General features: G+C 49.5%; 1 protein-coding gene across 5 annotated transcripts in view; it reads left to right on the top strand.

Annotated features, from left to right (window-relative positions):
• Nucleotides 1-8,230: 8,230 nt before the first annotated feature.
• Nucleotides 8,231-17,779, top strand: part of LOC101336175 (pyroglutamyl-peptidase 1) — a 42,221-nt gene continuing 32,672 nt past the window's right edge. For 4 of the 5 annotated variants that reach the window (XM_073803075.1, XM_033853956.2, XM_033853955.2 and 1 more), the window contains exons 1-2: nucleotides 8,231-8,359; nucleotides 10,436-10,488. In XM_073803075.1, coding sequence (XP_073659176.1) covers nucleotides 8,326-8,359; nucleotides 10,436-10,488 — 87 coding nt within the window. In that variant the 5' untranslated portion in view covers nucleotides 8,231-8,325. Of the gene's footprint in view, nucleotides 8,360-8,383; nucleotides 8,987-10,435; nucleotides 10,489-17,779 lie in introns of those variants that run through there. The other variant, XM_033853954.2, reaches the window with a different exon arrangement.

Below are 17,779 nucleotides of genomic sequence, written 5' to 3' on the forward strand. Positions count from 1 at the left end.
GCTGTACGCGGGCTTCTCACTGTTGTGGCCTCTCCCGTTGCGGAGCACAGGCTCCGGACGCGCAGGCTCAGCGGCCATGGCTCACGGGCCCAGCCGCTCCGCGGCATGTGGGATCTTCCCGGACCGGGGCACGAACCCGCGTCTCCTGCATCGGCAGGCGTACTCTCAACCACTGCGCCACCAGGGAATCCCCAACAAGTTGTCTTTTATTGCTTAATTCACTTGGAGTGTGGACTCTGTCCCTAGCAGTTGGCAGGCCCTTCACTAATGCATAGCTGCTCTGTGAATTCTTCAATGACTGCCCCCCCCAAATCTAATCATTCCTTCTCTTATACTTTGAACTTCAGTACCTTGCATTGATTTTCATCATTACCTGGTTTGTAATTGTACCACGCTGTAATTGCTCATTTGCACACTTAAGCCTTCTTGACCCTGACTTGTAGGAGCAACGTGAGAGTTTGCATGGGCCGCTATTTTAGGCTGTCAGCACAGTTTTTCCTTCCCCCCATCATGGACACATGACCCGGGCTTAACCAATCAGAGGTCTTCCCTGGAAGTCTCCTGGAATTGCAGAGCTGGAGTAATGTGAGTCCGGTACAGACATGGCCATCTTTTCATTTTAGAGTCTTGGCCGTGTTTAATCCTGGATCCAGCTGTACCTGATGCTTCAGAAAATCGTCATCCTTTCCTATCCCTTGAAAATACTCCTCTATTTTCTTCCAGTCCAGTTTAAATTGTATTTCTGACAGCGGAAACCGGAAGAGTGTGAACCAAGGTACCTATCAAATTTAAAAAGATACACTATCCTCCACTTAAAAAAAAAGGGGGGAGGGGGATCATAAAACTCAGTGCTGGCAAGGTTGTCGTGAAACTGGTAGACATATATTTTCTTTTAAGTGGGGGAGAAATGGCATTATGTTTCAAAATCCATAGAAGTGTCACACCCTGCAACTCAGTAATTCACTTCTGAAATTTTATACTAAGGCGGTCTTGCAAATGAAGGGAACTGCTCCACACCAAGACCTTGCAACAATGTTGCCAATTCTAAAACAGCAGAAAGAATATAAATGTCTAACAGCAGTGGACTGGTTGAGTAAGCTATGTTTCCTCCACTAGACAGAATATTTTCCATTCGTTAAAAAATTATATGTAAATCCTCCCCCACCCCCACCCCCCCCCGGGAGCAGGCAGTGGGCTGAGCTTAGTGGTTAGATTCTTAAAAAGAGAGAAAAGGGGGGGGGCGTCCCTGGTGGCGCAGTGGTTGAGAGTCCGCCTGGGACACGGGTTCGTGGCCCGGTCCAGGAGAATCCCACATGCCGCCAAGCCGCTGGGTCCGTGAGCCATGGCCGCTGAGACTGCGCGTCCGGAGCCTGCGCTCCACAACGCGAGAGGCCATAACAGTGAGAGGCCCGCGTACCGCCAAAAAAAAAAAAAAAAAAAAAAAAGAATCTGCCTTCCAATGCAGGGGACTCAGGTTCCATCCTTGGTTAGGGAACTAAGATCCCACATGCTTCGGGGCAACTAAGCCCGCACTCACCACAACTAGAGAGAGCCCGTGTGCCGCAACGAAGATCCAATGCAGCCAAATAAATAAACAAATAATTTTTTTAAAATGTAAGTTCTTAAAAAAAAAAGATTTATCTTCCTTAATTTTGTTTTCTTCTGTTTTAAGTTGCAGGTGGAAACTGCTTCCCCCATCTCCCCCTCCTGCCACTACATTCATAGCTTCTGAGGATTACCAGAACCCACTTCGCAAAAGGAGTACAGGAAAAAAGGAAAATTGCTAGAAAACTATATGCATCTTTTTTTTTTCTTATTCTCTGTTTCTTTCTTTTTTAAATTTTGGCCACGTGGCTTGAAGGATCTTAGTTCCCTGATCAGACCTGCGCCCTCAGCAGTGAAAGCACGGAATCCTAACTACTGGACCGTCAGGGATCAGCACAAGCTGATCACATACCCTGCGACCCACCTCCCTCACTTGGCCTTGAAAAATGCTTTGCTGAAACCTTTCTGGGTGTTTGGGGTTTTTGAGCACAAGCCACCGGAGCCACCCTTCTTCTTGGATGGCACCTTACAATAAACCCTGCACTTTCCTTCACCACAACCTGGTGTCAGTAGATTGGCTTTACTGCACGTGGGTGAGCAGACCCAAGTTTGGTTCAGTAACAAAAGCACCCTCTCCATCCTCTAGTCTGAGCCCCCGAAAGGACTCACACATCTCAAGACCACATGGAGAAAAAGGGGCATTCACCCTTTGAAACGTGCATGTCTACCCAGATGTCACTCTGCCTAACTCGGCCAAAAGGCCCATCCAGTCCCTGAACTGGCAGAGCCAAAAGGAAGGAGCCCCAAGAAGGCGCCATGGGGTCCCGTGGGCTTCCACTCTCTCCCACCTCCCCCAAGGCCACACCCAGCAGGAGCTGGCAATGCGAAGAGTCTTGGAGATCCTAGGGGTGGGATCTGAATCCAGCTCCAGTCCTAGCCTCCCCCACCTGGCTCTCTGTGGCTGTGAGCCCCTAATCTCCCAGGGCTGTCAGGGTCCACAGAGAAATGCAGCTTCTTTCCCAAGTCAACCTCCAGCATGGTGGGTTCTGCTCTACTTAGCATATTTATTGAGCACCGATTCGTGCTGGGCCCTGTGCACAGCAGTGACCAAGTCAGATCAGGTCCTTGCCCTCCCATGCTCACAGTCCAGAGGGAGACAGTCGGCAGCTGCACAACTGTATGAATAAAAGTGAAATTACAGCAGTGACACGTGTTAGGAGAGATTGGAGTTGGCATGGAGAGAGAGCATGTGGAAGAAACTGGATAAACTGTGGGTTTGTTGATTGACTAAGCAATACATCACACTCATCTTTCCATATGCAAACAGCGCATTCTATTTAAAAAATACTGTATAGTGCAGGTAATAAATTCAATATCCTGTGATAAACCATAACGGAAAAGAATATGAAAAAGAATGTATATATATGTATAACTGAATCACTTTGCTGTACAGTAGAAATTGACACATTGTCAATCAACTATACATCAATAAAAAAAAAGATGCTCCATGAAGACATTCTGTGTGACCACATTGTTATCTATGTTAATACTCCTATTATATACTTTACCTTCCTTCCCAGGACTCACTGGGGCCCCAGTACTCTTTGATCCCCATTTTACAGATGAGGAAACTGAGGTTTGGAATGGGAAAATAACTCATCTGAGAGCAGGCACCACGTGAGGAGCCAGGCAGAATTTGAACCCAGGCGATCTGGCTCTAACCACCACACTTGCTGCCCTCCATTCTCTCCCTAAGAATATTGCATAGAAATTCTAAAAGGAAAAATTCTTCACAAATGAAATGTTTTTATTTGTTTGTTTTGTTTCTTTGTTTGTTTTTACAACTCCAGGAAATAAGGTGTGGTACCTGAGTCCATTACATCGTACCGTCAATTTCCTGTTTTTTGAAAAAAATTTATTTATTTATTTATTTATTTATTGGCTGCGTGGGGTCTTCGTTGCTGCACCCGGGCTTTCTCTAGTTGTGGCGAGCAGGGGCTACTCTTCGTTGCAGTGCACTGGCTTCTCGCTGCGTTGGCTTCTCTTGTTGCGGAGCATGGACTCTAGGCGTGTGGGCTTCAGTAGTTGTGGCACGCGGGCTCAGTAGTTGTGGCTCGCGGGCTCTAGAGTGCAGACTCAGTAGTTGCAGCGCACGGGCTTAGTTGCTCCGCCGTGTGTGGGATCTTCCTGGACCAGGGCTTGAACCTGTGTCGCCTGCATTGGCAGGAAGATTCTTAACCACTGTGCCACCAGGGAAGCCCCAATATCCTGGTTTTGACAATGGTTTAGTTAAGTGTCCATGGAGAGGGAACTATTTTTGCAACTTTGTCAGTCTTAAAATATTTCCAAATAGGAAGTTAGAAAAGTTGAATGGTCTAAAGAATAGAAAGCAGGATCTCAAAAAGATACTTGTGTATCCATGTTCACAGCAGCATTACTCAGGATGGCCAAAAAGTGGAAGCAACCCAAGTGTCCACTGATGGTTAGATGGATAAACAAAATGTGGCCCATTCATGCAGTGGAATATTATTCAGCCTTAAAAAGGAAGGACATTCTGACACATGCTACTACATGGATGAACCCTGAGGACATTATGCTAAGTGAAACGAGCCAGTCACAAAAGGACAAATACTGTATGATTCCGCTCATATGAGATCCCTAGAAGTATTGAAATTCACAGTGAAAGAAAATAGAATGGTGGGTGCCGGGGGCTGGGGTGGGGGGGGAATGGAGAGTTGTTTCGTGGGTACAGTTTCAGTTTTGCAAGATGAAAAGAGTTCTGAAGGTTGGTTGCACGACAATGTGAAGAATGTACTTTTAACATTGCTGAACTGTACACTTGAAAATGGTCCATTTTACGGTTTTACCACAATTTAAAAAAATCGAGTGGTGTTTTTTAAAAAAGAGAGTGTATCATCTTTATTTCTTTTTTTAAAAAATTTATTTATTATTTATTTTTGGCTGTGTTGGTTCTTCGTTGCTTTGTGCAGGCTTTCTCTATTTGCGGCGAGCAGGGGCTACTCTTTGTTTTGTTGCGCGGGCTTCTCGTTGCGGTGGCTTCTCTTGTTGCGGAGCATGGGCTCTAGGCATGTGGGCTTCAGTAGTTGTGGCTCATGAGTTCTAGAGCACAGGCTCAGTACTTGTGGCTCACGGGCTTAGTTGCTCCGCGGCATGTGGGATCTTCCCGGAACCCGTGGACTCTGCCTCGGCAGGTGGATTCTTAACCACTGCACCACCAGGGAAGCCCTCATCTTTTATTTCTGAGTAGTCCATGTATGTACACAGTGGAAGAAATGCTGAGGGTGTCTCCCCTCCACCCCCACTTTCACCTCCCCCATATTCTGGTTCCCTCCCCAAAGCCCCCACTGTTATCATGTTATCAATTTCTTACTCTTCCTTCCTCAGATATTTTCTGCATTTGCAAACACATTTTTCTTACTCTGACATTTGTTTTTCATTCCATCAGTGCTTCCACACTGTTTTTTTTTTTAATCATTATGATAAAATACACATAACACTTACCACTTCAACCATTTTAAAGTGTGTGATCCAGGGACTTCCCGGTGGCGCAGTGGTTAAGAGTCTGCCTGCCAATGCAGGGGACACAGGTTCGAGCCCTAGTCTGGGAAGATCCCACATGCTGTGGAGCAACTAAGCCTGTGCGCCACAACTACTGAGCCTGCGCTTTACAGCCCGCAAGCCACAACTTCTGAAGCCCGTACTCCTAGAGCCTGTGCTCCACAACAAGAGAAGCCATCACAATGAGAAGCCTGCGCACCGCAATGAAGAGTAGCCCCCCGTTCGCCACAACTAGAGAAAGTCCACATGCAGCAATGAAGACCCAACACAGCCAATAAATTAATAAAAATACAATTAAAAAAATAAAGTATATGATCCAGTGGCATTAAATACATTCACCATGCTGTGCAACCATTGCCTCTTATCTAGTTTCAGAACACTTCCATCACCCCCAAAAGAAACCCTGTCCCCATTAGCAGTCACTTCCCATCTCCCCTCCTGCAGCCCCTGGCAACCACTAGTCTGCTTTCTGTCTCTGAATTTTCCTGTTCTGGACATTTCATATCAATGGAATCATACAGTATGTGGCCTTATGAGTCTGGCTTCTTTCACTCAGCCTGGTGTTTTAAGGTTCATCCACGCAGTAGCATGTGTCAGTGCTTCATTCCTCTTCACTGTTGAGTAATATTCCATTGTATGAATGGACCACGGTTTATTTCTTTAACTGTTGATGAACATTTGTTTTCTTTTCTTCTGGCGATTGTGAATAGTGCTGTCATGAACTTTCACCTATAATATTTGGACACCTATTTAATTATTTTGGCGTTATCCCTAGGAGTGGAATTGCTGGGGCCTATGGTAACCATGTTTAACTTCTTGAGGAACTGCCAAACTTTTCCACAGTAGCTGCACCACTTTACTGCACTTGGCTTTCCAATGTAACCATCTTGGTTTTTTAAGTAAAGAGCTCTCCATCCCTCACCCTCCCTTCACCTCACCCCTCACAGGCACTGAGCTGCTTGTTACACTGTTGCAAAGCCAGACTGTGTCTCTCTCTGTGAACACATAACTTAGCCCCATCTAGCCAGCTTTCTTTGGCCCTTCTTGTGCTTCCTTAAGGACTTTGGTCCTGCTTTTCCTTCCCTAAGGACTCACCCACTTATTTCTGATCCAAATCCCAGCCCCTTCCATGTGTGACTTGGGACGAGCGGCTTAGCTGCTCTGGGTCCCTTTTCCTTACTTGCAAAATGGGAGAAGAATAGTTCCTCTCTCCGAAAATTTGTGATATTAAAAAAGAGAACATCAGTGATGTGCTTAAACAGGGCCTGCATCCAGTGAATACTAACTTTTACCCCCGTCACTCTCGGCAGTAGCATGTGACTCCGTTTTTCTGATCACGGCTAACTCAGTGTCATCAATTTCCTTTTTTTTTTTTTCCCATTGCGATGGGGGGGAAAATGAAACCCTCTGTGGTTTCCCTCTCTTCACATCCCCAGCTTCCAGCAATACATGCACTTTGTACCAGACACTTATTACATGTTTGAGTTATAAAACCAGATTCTTGGTGAGATTTTTCTTCTGTTCTTTTCTTCTACTTGGCTGAGGTCTCGCTCCCACAGCTGGCCCAGGCTGGATTTCAGATTTTCTGAATTCTACCTGAAACTGCCAGAGACCAAAATAGCCACTGAGTGTGTGACCTCTGGTCTGAGCTTGCAAACAAGGCTGCCGGGCAGTTCAGAGAACATTGCTTTGGATATTCTGAGGCCTGGGCCAGAGGCAGACGGTCCTTGGTCAGCACCCTAACTAATCTGGGCCAAGGCTGCTTGGAATGAGATGTCAGTGACCCATGTCCAAGGTCCAGTCCTGTTTCTAAGGATGTGGCCAGAAACTCAGCCGTATTTTTTGGCTATATTTGGAAGAATGCTGGCCTCTGCTGAATGTGGGTTGGGGACCTACTGTGTGCCAGGCACAAGGCTCTAATGGAGACATAACCCTTTTCTGGAAGTCAGGGCAGGAAAAGGGAAATAAACCAGAAAAGCAGTGTCGGGCTTCCCTGGTGGCCCAGTGGTTAAGAATCTGCCTGCCAATGCAGGGGACACGGGTTCGAGCCCTGGTCCAGGAAGATCCCACATGCCGGGGAGCAACTAAGCCCGCGAGCCACAACTACTGAGCCCGCGTGCCTAGAGCCTGTGCTCCGCAACAAGAGAAGCCCCTGCAATGAGAAGCCTGCGCACCACAATGAAGAGTAGCCCCCACTCACCGCAACTAGAGAAAAGCCCACGACGCGCAGCCAAAAATAAATAAATAAATAAAATTAAAAAAAAGAAAAGAAAAGCAGTGTCTATAAAGGAATGATTTCTGAATGTGATTAATGCTCTGAAGAGGATGAAACAAGGAAATGAGACGGACCTACTGGGGTGGTGGTGAGTTGGGGTGGGGGATTTCAGCCAGGGTGAGGAGGACCCCTAGGAGGAGGTGATGTTCCAGCTAAGCCCTGAAGAAGCAACTAGTTTTGCAGGAACCTGTAGGGTATGTTCCAGGCAGAAGAAACAGCAAGTGGTGCAAAGGCCCTAAGGTGGGACTGTGTTGGGTGGGCCCTTGGAGGACTGCTGGGTCTAGAGCAGCTGTGTTTGGGGAGAAGGAGGGAGGGGAGGCCCAGGTATCTGGGGCCACGTCAGCCTCCTTAGGAATACAGGAGCCTGCTTTGGGCACCACCCAGCTGTGGGTGCCCGGTTTTCACCTTATTTCATCCCTCCCTCAAACTCCTGGCTTGAATGCCGCATCTGTGACCCCAGGAGGATTTAGGTGAATGGCCTTCCGAACTATGCCTCAGTTTCCTCATCTGTAAAAGGGGCCGAATAATGGAGCCTTGCTCACAGGGAGGTGGGGGGCACCGCTATAACTCACAGCAAGCGATCGGTGAACATTGTGGAATGCATAACAGCCTCGTCCCCAGCGTGTGACTCGAGTTCAAGCGGCCACAGCCTGCAGGACGAACTGTCCCCATCGTACGGGTGGGTAAACTGAGGTTGGGGAGTGGGGGCAACCACGCACTACTGTGGGGGGAGTTAGGGATGGGGCGTGCACTCTGCGTCTTGGTCGCGGGGACGCGCACGCCCAGCAGCCCGGCCGGGGGCGGGGCCAGGGCGGGGCGGGGCCGGGCTTGGGGGCGGGGCGGCGCGGTGGCAGAGCGGCGGCAGCGGCAGCAACGGGCTCGCCGGGCCGGACAGGAGTGGCTCAAAGGCGCAGCCTGAGCCCGCCATGGAACAGCCCAGGAAGGCGGTGGTGGTGACGGGTACGCGAGTAGTGCTCTGATGGCGGCCGCGGCAGCCGCGGCCCGTGGCGGGGGCGGGTCGGGCGGCTCCGGAGGCAGCGGGGCCGGAAGAAGCGCGGTGGCCCGGGTGGGGCAGGTGCTAGAAGTCGTCCCAGGTTTGGCAGATGTCATCGCCCGCGGGAGCCCAGCTCAGTCCGCGCGACAGAGAAAGTGGAGAAGGGGGCGCCCCTGTGGTCCCACTGTCAGGAGTCGGGGCAGGCAAGGACGTGGGTGTCCTGCCAAGTGCCCCACACGGAGCAGGCCCCTCTGGCCTCCTTCCTTCCCCGGTTGGGGACAGGGACCCTCCGGGCGCTTGTTTCTTGTGTCTGCCCGGCCGGCAGGCTGGACTGGACTCCTCCCTGCCCCTCCCGAGGTCGGGTTTGTCACCACCCCCGGTCCCAGGGGACAAAGGTCGATTTGCGGGCAGGAAGTGCCCCGTGATAAGTTAATCTCTTGCCAACCACTGCTCCCCGAGCCCTGCGCTAATGGGGGGTTGCTCCCCCCAGGCAGGGGCAGGTGAAGTTTGGGGAACCTCGGGTGCCCGACCGTTCTTCCGCTTGTCCCAAGGACTGTCTTGGTCAAAATCTTTCCTGCCCGGGCTGTTTGTGGGTGAGTCTGGACCCCTGCCCCACTGTCACTGACTCCCCAAAACTAACTGCTTCTCCTCTAGGAGACTCCACCTCGGAGCCTCGTGTGCGGTCAGTTTCTGCCAGGCCTCTGGTCGGCGTGGGGGCGTGCGGTATTTTGACCCTGTCAGGAGGGTCAGAGTGAGAAATCCAGCTAAGGTTCGAACAGGTATATTGTGGTCCAGGGAGGTTTGGGCTGGTCCTGGAATTCCCAGGAATACGGAAGAAGCCACTTATCTGACAAACAGGTGTGTCGAGTTGCCAGAGGGTCACTTTCCCCTGCAGCCCTCCTATATCTGCTTATTTATTACTTTAGTCCTGACTCAGCAGGCAGCCACGGGACTGGGCATTTTTCTTGCATGAGCTCGTTAAATCTTTACTGCCTCCATTTTGCAGAGGGGGAAACTGAGGCTCACAGAGGTCACCTTGTTTGTAAGTGGCTGAGCTGGGACTCATACTTGGTCCATGCAGGAGGAGGAAAGGGGTGGAGAGGTTCTGACCCTACTTGGGGGCCCCCTGCTGATCCAGGGAACAGCATCCCTCCCAGGGCCATGATACCACTTGGGACACTTGGCCCAACTGGAGTGACCCATGGTTCAATGACAGCCTTTCTTAGAGAGGTTTATTTTTTAGAGAGGTTTATTTTTTAGGTGTGTTGGGGGCGATTAGAAGAGGGAGGCCACAGACTTCCCTGGGTCTGTGTTTGAATCCGTGCTCTTCCATCTTCTTGCTGTGAGACCTTGGGCAGCTGGCTTCACCTCTCTGTACCTCAGTCCCAGCTCCTCTAAAATGGGCCCAGGAAACACCCGTGCCTGAAAGAGAGGCACAGGGAGGCTGAATGCCACAGGGCATGCAGAGCACTTAGCACATCCTCAGGTGAGAATCTGGTTTGTAAATGGGGCCTGGAGTTTGAGTGAGTAGGGAGGAGGGTGGTGGGATGATGTCTGGACAGCCTGACCTGGGAGATATACACATGCATCCCTTAAGGGCCGTTCCTTATCAGGTGATGATTCACAGACCGCCTATGGCCCTGCAGTTCCAGAGTCCAGGGAGGAGGCACAAAGACAGTGATAAAATTATATTATATTTAGGGGTCAAGGATAGGGGAAGAAATCGGGAAGGGAGCAAGGCCAGCCTTTTCTGGGGCAAAAGGAGGGCACTGGCCTCTTGCTGGGCATGAAGGTCAGGTGCAAGTGAGGACGAGAAAGGACTCACAGCTTCTGTTAAGAGCAGACAAGTTTGTGTGATGGAGGGCTCTGAAGGGCCACTGGGTGCACCCCAAACTTGGGACCAGGCCCCCGACATTGTCCCAGGTGGCAGCTGCTCCCGAAGCTCCCTGTTCCATTCTCCTGGATGAAAGCAGCAGCCTGGCCCTGGGCAGGCCAGGAGGGGCCGCTGGGTGGTGACATGCTGCTTTTCTTATTTTTTTCAGGGTTCGGCCCTTTTGGGGAACACACTGTGAATGCCAGCTGGATTGCAGTCCAGGTAACTGGATCCAGAGGGGAGGAATCAGGCTTGGGGCTGGGCTTCCCCTGGAAATACTTGACACCAAAGAAAGGAAGTAACCTACGAAGAGAATGTCTCCTGTGAAGCTTCCTGAGAGATATTTAAGTCTGATATACACTTCCTCTCAGATAGTTACCACTGTAGCTTGCGTTTGTTGAGTGCTTGCTCTGCGCCAAGTGTTTTTTGCTGCCCAGCATGCTGAATTCTCCCAGCAACCCTTAGGTGCAGTTATTCTTGTGCCCACTTTATGGATGAGGAAACTGAGGCACAGAGAGAGTTATCTGAGGTCATCCAGCTCAGAAACCAGAGTGGCATTTCTTCGGAAGTATCCCATGCCACAGCCAGGTTTTGGGGGACCAGGCAGGGATATTGGGGGATGTATTAACTTTGTAGAGGGGGTGCAGTGACCCTCAGTGTTGCTTCCTGGCAGCTGGAGGAAGCAAAGGCTGCATATTGCGGGGGAGGAGGTCTCTCCCGCTGTCCTGAGCCTTCCAGTTTCTTTGTCAGCTGGGGCATTTGGAGGGACAGACTGGGGAACAATGGGCAGAGAGAAAGAGAGAAAAGTTTCCTCCTTATATAAATCAGATCTGCACGGACCAGAGCCAAGCTCGTGTTAATCCTAGCCCATTAGCTTCTTGATTTAAAGCATCCCCTGCTTTCCACTCCAGAGCCCTGAATTCGGAGAAAAATCCAAGCTGAAACCTCAGTGTGTCTATTCCCAGTTGGGGTGCCCCACCTTTTTTGTTACCCTTCTTCCAGACCTCAAAATCTTGGCCACATTCCTCTCCCTTTTTAAAAAATTTCACCCCACTTTGCTAGCGGAACAGAGGGACAGGATCCCCGGGATTCCGCAGATGGGAGCATGTCTGAGGCCCTGCTCGTCGCACCCGCTCCCTGGAGCCCCAGACAAAAAGGAAACAGCGTGTTTCTGAAGACGTGTGTGTCTGGCTTTGTGCGAGTTTCAGACAGGAGTCTTCACGGGGCTGAGTGGACACAAAGCCGTGTGTCTGAATTCCTGGGCCCCAGACACTATGATCTGCATCTAAATAGGAGAAAAATCAATTAAACAATCTTTGGAAATCCCTCCGAGCTTTGGGACTCGGATGGTGGAGGATGGCAGCTTTTCATCCTGCTGCCGGTGGGGACATACCCCTTATATTTCAGTCACCCATCTCTCCAGACCTCACCTCTAGAAGACTTTCAGTTTTCTTCCTCAACTTTATGAGACAAGAAGAGAGAATTCTCCACCATTCCCCAGCTAAAAAATGCCAACCTTCCCAGATCCAATTGTTTCCCTTAAAAAAGCAACAACAGCAAAAACTGGAGTTGCCCGTACATACCCTGAGTGCGCACAGCAGTGTTAGCCCATGAAATTTGACACGTGTACCTCCGCAGCACCTGAGTTCAGATCAAGACCTAGAACATTCTCAGCCCCTTCTCTGTTCGTCCCCATTGCAGAAGCCCCTTGTGTCCTTTCCCAGCTACTCCCACTCCACCCGCCAACCCCACTCCCAGGTGTAAACCTCTCTGCTGACTTTATGGCCTCCATAGGTGCGTTTTACCTGTTCTAGAACTTGGTGTCATTGGAATTGCACTTGGGTCCTATGCCTTCTGCACAGCAGAGCATCTGCCGGATCCACCCATGGGGTGGCTAGGAGCTGCTGGTGGTGCTTTTCAGTTACTCTGGATAAAACAGATTTGCCCATGGAAAGGGTGTAGTCATTGGATGGGTCAAATCCGTCCCTCAAGAAAATATGCCTCAGAGTGTTCTTGGTGTGATCCAGACATGAGTTGTGGGCAACCATTGATGTCTGTCACCTCAAGCTGAAGATGGGTGTTTGGTGAGGCGGAGTGAGCAGCCGTTACTTCCTGTCCCAACTGATTTTTCTGAAGCTCGAGTTGCCACCTGTGGAAGGAACTCCTTCTCCTCTGCCAGGGACCAACTCACTTCTCTCTGTCTGTCTCTCCCCTTCTCTCTGTTTCTCTGTCACTCTCAGTCTCTCTCTGGGTGCCTCTATCTCTCTCTGGGTCTCTGTCTCTTCCTGACTCTCTCCCTCCCCCACCTCCTTCTCTCTCTCTCTCTCTCTCTCTCTATTTATGTCTCTCTCCTCTCTCTCTTATCTGACCTTCCTTCTTCATGCCCTGGGTGAACTGGCGCCCCAGCAGAGAGTGAACTGTTTCCCACCAGCCACATTCTGGAGGTGGGAGTTCTGGGGACAGAGGGGCACCCCTCCTTTCCTCTTTCCCAGGAAAAAATGCCGCTGCCCCTGGCACCCCACACAGGAGGGACTGCATTTTTCAAGTGTCCCGTCTCCCCGCAGGTCTTGGGTGGCGGGAGTGGGATGCTGGCTGCGGGTCTTTCTCGCCCTAGGAGGCTCAGGTGGGTGTTGAGGGCTTGGACTCTGTTGGCTTGGGGCCAACTGTAGCCTTCTCTGCCCAAGTGGGGCAAGGAGGAGTCGGGTCACAGGACAATTACTGCCACAGTGAGTCTAGACAGACCTGCTAAGGATATTAACCAGGGAACAAAGCGGGTCTTTGTTATGGGGTCAAGGGAATCGGTCAGACGCAGCCGCGCGGCAGGGTCTTGTCAGGTAGGTGGGGTGTAGACAATGTGTTGTCTGGGGCGCACAAGCCCCGTTACTTTCACAGTCTGTGCTTGGTGGCTGTGCTGGCTGCAGATTGTCGTGGGACTTGGGGTGCGCCGCTACCCTCCCCCCAGGAGGACTGTCCAGTCCTTTTGGAGCAGAAAGTGGTCAGAGGCCAAGAATTTCGCTTGATTACGGGCCACCTGCTTCTCTTAACTTCAGATGAATGGTACAGCTGCTCCTCCCCCACCATTGCCCTTATTAAAATTGGGGAATCATTTGTATAAAAACATGTACAGATCTTCAGTGCCCCCATCACTTTGGTGAAAAGTGTTTATGCCCATGTCACCAATACTTCGATCAAGGTGGTTGATTCCCATCAACCCAGAACATTCTTTCCTGCTACCCCACCCCCCGCCCCCCATCGCTCCTCAGCTGCTTCCTGAGCTCCGTCACCGCAGATGAGTTTTGCCTGGTCTCAAGCTGCAAAGAAATGAATGGGATGGTGTGTTCCTCTGGCACCGGCTGCTTTTCCTCACCCTGTATTGGTGTGTGTGTGTGTGTGTGTGTGTGTGGCGGGGGGACAACTGTCTCCTTTCCCGACCCACCCCTCCTCCCATTGGCACTGACACCGGGGGCTTCAGGGTTTGCTCCCCAAGAGTAAAGCAACAAGGATGCCCCTCTCAGGGTCTCTAGCGAGCATGTGGACGCCTCTCTGTGGGGATGCTGGCCATGGGGTGTGTGTATTTCTTTGATGGTGGGTTTCTTAGTTTATTTTTTCCCCCAGATGGGGAGGGGTAGGTGGGAACCCAGAGGACATGAGGAGGAAAGGTTAGGACAAGAAGGTGACTCACTCCATGGCTCCCTGGTGGCACCAGGTCATTTCCTACCGTCAAAAGTCGATGTGGGCAATTCTTCCCACTAATGCTTGGTAAACATCACCCAGTGGGAGAGACCCTTGAGTTACTCTGGGCGGGCAGTGGTGCTCAGCATGTAGCGCGTGTTCTGCTGGGTGAAGGGAGAGGGGCAGAGAGACAGGATCCATAAGGCGGGGCTGCTGCCCTGAGCTGGGGGTCCGACCTTGGCGTATCAGATGTCATGGTGGCCACCGGGAGGGTTACTGCGCCGTATAGAGGGTTCCTTGGCTTGGTCACTAACCGAGTTAGTAGCATCCTCAGTACCCCACCCCCCCTGCCCATAGAGATTCTTCCACCAAATTGACTTGCCTGGGCATATGGGTGGCCTGTCCCGTGGACAGCTTTGGGGATAACTCCCTGAGTGAAACTCTGAACAAATAAAGATGATCCTTTTAAGTCCTCACTTAACCTGGGGGATGGATTCTTTTCACTACTGGACTTTCAACATGTTGCCAGAAAGCACTGCCAGGACCATGCGGAAAAGAAACGGGAGGGGGCAGGGAACTTTCAAGCTGTGGGGGACAGGAGGGTAAGAAAAAGTTGGGTCGTGGTTGACAGGATGTAAAGATAGATGAGATTATTTACCTTATGCTGAGATGTCTTTGCTGGAGATCTCTCCTCCCAGCCACGGCAGGAGAGGAAGACAAAGAAGTCCTTTCACACCCAGGTTCCCCAAGTGTTAACATTATATTACATTTGCTCTTTCTCTATAGATAAATAGGTAGGTAGATAAATATAGTTTAAACATTTTTTGACTTCCAAGTCATTTTTTAAACTATGGTAAAATATATATAACATAAGCTTTACCACCTTAACCATTATTATAAAGTGTACAGTTGAGTGGCATTGAGCACCTTCACATTGTTGTGCAGCCATCACCATCATTGGTTTCCAGAACTTTTTCATCTTCCTAAACTGAAACCCTGTCCCCATTAAACACTAACTGCTCATTCCTCACTCTCCCGGCTCCTGGCAGCTACCACATTCTCCTTCCTGTCTCTATGGATCTGACTACGCTAGGGACCTCATATAAATGCAAGCATACAGTTTTGTGCTTCTGCGCCTGGCTTATTTCATTTAGCATAATGTTTTCAAGGTTCATTCGTGTTGTAGCATGTGTCAGAATTTCCTTCCTCTTGAAGGTTGATATATATCCCATTGCCTGGTCGCAAGCTGTATATACCACATTTTGCTTATCCATTAATAGGTCAGTAGACACTCGGGTTGCGTCTACATCTTAGCTCTTACGAATAATGCAGCCGTGAACATGGGCCTACAAATATCTCTTCAAGGTCCTGCTTTCAGTCCTTGTGGGTATAGACCCTGAAGTGGAATGACTGCATCCTATGGTAATTCTGTGTTTAATATTTTGAGGAACTGTCGTGCTCTGTGTCATTTAAGGGTCAGTTGCAGACATGATACTCCTCTATCCCTAAATAAGTCACCGTGTGTTTCCTAAAACACAGCCTCAGCACAGTGATCAAAATCAGGCTTATTGGACATTGATACAATTCTATAATCTACAGACCTTATTCAGATTTGCCAACCACCCTGTTAATGTCCTTCACAGCAGAAGAAAGTTCCAGATTATATGTAGGGTTCAGTTGTCCCATTTCTTTAATCCCCTGTGGTCTGGAAAATTCCTCAGTCTTCCTTTGTGTCTCACGGCATGACATGTTTGTTAAGAACTGCTCAATCCTTCGGAGAGTGTCCGTCAGGGTGGCTCCTCCAGCGTTTCCTCATGACTAGATGGAGGCTGTGTGTGTATTGGGGGCAGGAATCCCACAGAAGTAACGTTGTGTCCTTCTCCGTGCATCATATCAGGAGGCACTGGTTATATTGCTGCGTCTCATTCTTGGTATCATTGACCTTGATCACTTGCTAAAGGTGAGGTCTGATGGATTTCTTCTTTGCAAAGTTACTCTCTTGCCCTTTGTGATGAGAAAGCATCCATAGAGAGATACTTTGAGACCCTGTAAAGAGATGCTTTGAGACCATATTAGCATCCCCTGGTGAGTCTCACCTGAATCAGTTATTATTTTAGTATGATGCTTGCCAAATGATGGTTTTCTAGTTCCATCTTACCTTTGACACTTTTTAAGACCTTCTGTGAGTTTATTTGTATCTGCGTGGACTCATGGGTACTGTCTTCAACAGATGATAATCTCTTAATTTTTTTTTAATTTTTATTTTATATTGGAGTATAGTTGGTTTACAGTGTTGTGTTAGTTTCAGGTCTACAGCAAAGTGATTCAGTTATACATATACATATATCTATTATTTTTCAGATTCTTTTCCTGTATAGGTTATTACATCCTTCTCTCTTAATTTTGATGTTCAAATTGTCCCGGATTTGGCCCGTGGCAGCCCCTTCAGGCTGGCTCCTGTATCATTCTTGAGCACTTCTTCCCTTTTTGGTTTCAGGCTCACTTTTTGGAAATGCATTTTTTTTAACTTTATTTTTTTATTCAAACAGAAAGTCACACAAATTATAATCATCCTCATCAGTTCACTCAGTCCCATGTAATTAATTGTTTTTCATCTTGGTCTTTTGTTAGCACTTTTATGAATTCATCACTTTCCCATTAGAGTTCTGAAAATGCTTATTCATTCAGTTCAGCACTATAGTCAGTTACCAGAAACCTGTACTTGTCAGAGCCTTTTCCATGAATTCTTTGAAGATGAAACCCTTTTATAGGAACTTTTTTTTTTTTTTTTTTTGCGGCACGCGGGCCTCTCACCGCTGTGGCCTCTCCCCGCTGTGGCCTCTCCCGTTGGCGGAGCACAGGCTCCGGACGCGCAGGCTCAGCGGCCATGGCTCACGGGTGCAGCCGCTCCGCGGCACGTGGGATCCTCTCGGACCGGGGCACGAACCCGCGTCCCCTGCATCGGCAGGCGGACCCCCAACCACTGCACCACCAGGGAAGGCCAAGCCAAGTGTGTTTGACTTTAGCCTCTTTGGGCCAAGTGCTCACTTTTTCTTTTTCACTTTTGAAAACATAATTGAATGTGGCCTTTTATGTCTCCTTTCACTCAGCATAACATTTTCAAGGTCCGTCCCTGCTGTAGCATGAATCAATGCTTCACTGCTTTCCATGGCTGTGTTGGGTCTTTGTTGCTGCGTGCAGGCTTTCTCTAGTTGCAGCAAGCGGGGGCTACTCTTCGTTGCAGTGTGCGGGCTTCTCACTGCAGTGTCTTCTCTTGTTGCGGAGCACAGGCTATAGGCACGTGGGCTTCAGTAGTTGTTGCATGTGGGCTCAGTAGTTGTGGCTCGTGGGCTCAGTAGTTGTGGCTCGCAGGCTCTAGAGCGCAGGCTCAGTAGTTGTGGTGCACAGGCTTAGTTGCTCGGCGGCATGTGGGATCTTCCCAGACCAGGGCTCGAACCCGTGTCCCCTGCATTGGCAGGCGGATTCTTAACCACTGTGCCATCAGGGAAGTCCCCACTTTCCTTAAAAATGAAAAGTTTGTGTATCCCCATTTCCCCTACATGTTCAAGATCCTGATAAAGGAACACAGTTCATCATTTAAGGGAAAAGAGGAGGACCCCAGATTGGGTGCCTTCACATATCTGGGTCCTTCCTCCTGCCCAGGCAGTTGGGAATTTGAAATTCCTGCAAATTATGTGTGTGTGGAGGGCTTGGAAGTGGATATTTACTCTGTAGATTTTATTTTGTTTCACTTCATTTCATTTCTTTTTTTTTTTTTTTTTTTTTTTTTTTTTTTTGGCCATGCCACGTGGCTTGAGGGATCTTAGTTTCCTGACCAGGG

This window comes from Tursiops truncatus, chromosome 3, assembly GCF_011762595.2.
Source record: "Tursiops truncatus isolate mTurTru1 chromosome 3, mTurTru1.mat.Y, whole genome shotgun sequence".
In the NCBI taxonomy this organism is placed as follows: Eukaryota; Metazoa; Chordata; class Mammalia; order Artiodactyla; family Delphinidae; genus Tursiops; species Tursiops truncatus.